The following is a 3,853-nucleotide window of genomic DNA, read 5'->3' on the forward strand; positions in this document are numbered from 1 at the left end:
TCTTCTGCTTGCAAGGCTGACGGGTGACGGCTGCATCGTTATGCAGTCAACGATTGCAGGCTAGAACTCGAGAGGAACATTTTCCATTTTTCCTCCATCGAAGGCTCGAACTCGAAGAGTAGTTTAGGAAAAAAAAAAAAAACGCCGCCTTGTTTCTCCAATGTCATTGTCCGTCCATTTGACACATGCGACGCGTGACGATTTGTTTAGCTTTTCTGCCTGTTCGTAAGCCGGTGACCCATGCGAAATCGTTTGCGCAGCGCGCAAACGATCGCCCCCACGACTCAAGTGGATCAACTGGCGATTGGGAAGGCAACCTAGATCAACGAACCAAAGAGAAGAAAGCGAGATGATGGATGCGCGCATCCAGTTGGTGGTGGATGGGCGGCGGAGACCGGAGACCGAACGAAACGGCCAGATTCGGATGGATCCGTCTGCCCCGACGAGGAGAATGCCGCTTCCACCACGCCCCAACGCTGGGCCACACGCGCGCGCCCACCAGGCCACCACCCAAGCCGAGTCCACGCATCGCACGCGTCAACAGAAGGTGACCGACCAGAGCCCGGCCCAAATATCCGGGAAGAGATCCATTCCCCCCGGCGCCCGCCACAACATCGCCGTCGCCTCGCCGTCTGCCGCTGCCACCCAGCGAACGCAAAGACGAAAACGTCAAGGGAAGGGGGGGGGGGGGGGGGGGGGGGGGACTCTGCGAAAGAAAGAAAGTAAGCGATTCGTCGCAATCCTCACTCCCCTCCCGGTCTTTCTCATTCGTAGTTCTCCTTTTTGCCCGCACAAGCAGCAGTGCAGCAGCAGCATACGCAGTCACAAACACCGGTTATTATTGGTCGATGCGTGTTTCCTGTTCGTTTGGGTGGCCTGATGCCCTGATCTGACGATGGGTGACACGACTTGGGCTTAAACAATGGCCGCACCATTAGGTAGTGTCTGGTGCAGGGGCGAACGCGATTAGCCATGATGTAGCGTGATTCTTTCCTTGCAGGCTTCCTTTCCTAGCCAATCAGCCACCTTCTCCCAACCAGTACAGGCGCTATCCGGTTGACCAAACCAGCCTACCAACCCGTCAAGTCATCGACACAGGGATCAGATCGATCAGGAGGGCCTCTCATCTTTGCCAATTCCATCTTTCTTCTGTTCTCCTTTCCTCTTCCTCGTTCTTCTTCTTCTTCTAGTATCCGTGCATAAAACTGCTAAACAATTACCACTATTGTATTGACCAATGAGTCGACGGGGCCATGTGGTTTGGTTTTGTTTAGCATCCCGTCTCTCTCCTCCTCTGTTTCCATCATCATCATCATCCAGAGGCCACCAACCCTCCTCGATTATTCAGAGCAGCCAATTAGTCTTGGCGTCTTGACGTGTTCGGAGAATTTCCTCTCATTTATATGCAGTAGTTAGACATGCTCTGGAGAAGCAAAGCGAGGTAGGAAGAGGGATTTGGTCGAATTTTACGTACTTAGCCGTGGGCGAGGCGTTTACAGGGTTGCTTCGGCTCGGGGTGGGTTGGGTTGGGTTGGGTTCGATGGAGAAGTGGAGCAGGGGGCTCTCCTGCCGGGCCGCCATCTGCGGCATCGTCGTCCTGCTCTGCGCCACCGCGTTCTCCTGCTCCCTCGCCGCCGAATTCCGCAAAGTCAAGGTCAGGCTCGCTTGCTCTTGCGCTCTCCGACGCCGGCAATGGTGGCGGGCGGGTCGGTCTCACTCACGCCCTTGGATCTGGATCATGTCTGTGTGTGTGCGCAGGAGAAGGACATGAAGCTGGACGGTAGCCTCTGCTCCCTGCCCAAGAGCTCCGCCTTCGAATTGGGCGTCGCGGCCATCGCGTTCCTCTCCGTGGCGCAGCTGGTGGGCACCACGGCGGCGGCGACCACCATGTGCGCCGCGTCCAAGCGCAGCAAGTCGTCCACCACCAGGCGCCGCGCGGCGTCCGTCGCCATCCTCGTCCTCTCATGGTACGCCCTATAGTACGGCCATGGCTGCCAAACAAAGAATTAATGCGTGATTTCTGCGAGCGTGGATCGCTGAATCGCCGCCCGCGGCGCGCGCGCCGGATGTACGCAGGGTGAGCTTCGCGCTGGCCGTCGTCCTGCTGGCGACCGCGGCGAGCATGAACCACGGGCAGCGGTACGGCCGGGGCTGGATGGACGGCGACTGCTACGTCGCCAGGAACGGCGTGTTCGGCGGGGCCGCCGCGCTGGTCGTCGTCACGGCGCTCCTCATCCTCGGCCTCACCTCCACCACCAAATCATCCTCATGCGCCACCTCGGCAGCATCCGCCACAACGACAATCCGTCTCGACGCGGCGGCCACGGACGCCGAGCAGGCGAGCGGGCGATCGAAGCAGTGACCCGCCGGCCTGGCCGGGGCGGAACACGCGGGGCGGGACGGGCCAACCGGAGGAGAGGCGGGTGGACGGTGCTCCGCGCTGTTCGTCCCGCAAAGGCCAAGCGGCGTGGGGGCAATCTCCGCTTGCTGGCAAAGGCCAACGGCTGGTGATGGGTGGGGGCGGGTATACCGGTGGGTTAGAAGATATTTTAGCTGGACAAAGGTAGTACATAGCATTACTGACAAAATTACTGACCAAGAGGTCCAAGACCGTGCAAAATGTAAATGAAACCAGATCAAACAGATCCACGCAAAGAAAGTAAAGGTTGTACATGAATTAATTACAGCATCTTAAGACATAGCCAAGTTCGAACATGGTGATTGGTGGATGTGGCAGAGTCGAATGTGAGTCGTACGATTCAGTCGTATGTATAGCAGGATTCTATTATTTTTTTTAGCTCGCCTATGCCAGATTTTCGTGATGGTTTTATTGTATTTATATATTTTTTTTAGATAACAGGAGATGCATTACTGTAGTAATATTTATATATACCTAGCATGTGTTTCTTGATTAGGTCCTCATATTTTAGCATGTTCACTTGTGCTGGCAAAGGCTGGCTCTGTCCTCTATACATTATCTAGTCTGTAACAGTCTGACAGACAGCATGATGGGAATGCATATGAACAATTCTTTTTGGCTCTGTAGACTGTAAATTCCTTTTTTTTTTCTTCTTCTTCTGGTGAGAAGACAAAAATGACACGGGGATAATATGTGATGGCCCCCGAGTTTATCAGTCGCATTGTTGCAATGAGAATGACAAGCACGTTGGCTCATAAGCAGTCGCATTATCCTATGTTTCTATCTTTTCATAGGGCAATATCCAGTTTTTGAACTAGAAGTATCATGGAAATTGCAGAGTTATAATGATACGCGCCGCTGGTCCAACAATACGGACTATTGGGAGAGCAATGCAACGCAGAAAAATGCAAACGTCATATTAGAACTATCCGTACACAGTACACTTTATCAGGTCATAAAGCTAAAAAGGGTATGCAACGGTGAAGGGGATTTTTAAGCCGTTGAGGGCAAGTTCGATGTTTTCTTTCAGGTTGGCAACAGCAAACATGTTGGCTTGGTGTGCCGAAGGTGGAAGAAACAAGGCAATAGGATTCTGCATGTGCTGTCATTCATACGGGCTTGCATCTGGTCGTGTGTTCTTTGTTTTCTTGCACACAAAATTCGTGGAAAATGTATACTATTCGGTAGCTCTATTATAGCATGTACAATAGTATACTATAAGCCAGTTATAAACACATATCAAAAAGATAAAGGAAGAAAGAGAAAAACAGCGGGCTACAGATTTGTATGTATGATAGAGGGAGGTAGTATATTTATTAGCTATTAAATTAACTATAAATGATTTGGAGTTAGTAGTATTAAACTTGCTCTTACCGCACCAACTGTTGACTGGTTTCACAGAGTGATACATTCAGTTATGTTGATATTGATTAT

The 3,853-nt window shown here is 52.2% G+C and overlaps 1 protein-coding gene across 1 annotated transcript; it reads left to right on the forward strand.

The window, feature by feature from the left end:
* The first annotated feature begins 854 nt into the window (after positions 1–854).
* LOC127761480 (protein MODIFYING WALL LIGNIN-1) lies at positions 855–2,715 on the forward strand. The gene is made up of 3 exons (XM_052285777.1): positions 855–1,654; positions 1,759–1,967; positions 2,077–2,715. The coding sequence occupies exons 1-3, from the start codon at positions 1,541–1,543 to the stop codon at positions 2,360–2,362; spliced, it is 609 nt and encodes a 202-aa protein (XP_052141737.1). The 5' UTR covers positions 855–1,540; the 3' UTR covers positions 2,363–2,715.
* Positions 2,716–3,853: the final 1,138 nt, after the last annotated feature.

Source organism: Oryza glaberrima, chromosome 2, assembly GCF_000147395.1.
Source record: "Oryza glaberrima chromosome 2, OglaRS2, whole genome shotgun sequence".
Lineage (NCBI taxonomy): Eukaryota > Viridiplantae > Streptophyta > Magnoliopsida > Poales > Poaceae > Oryza > Oryza glaberrima.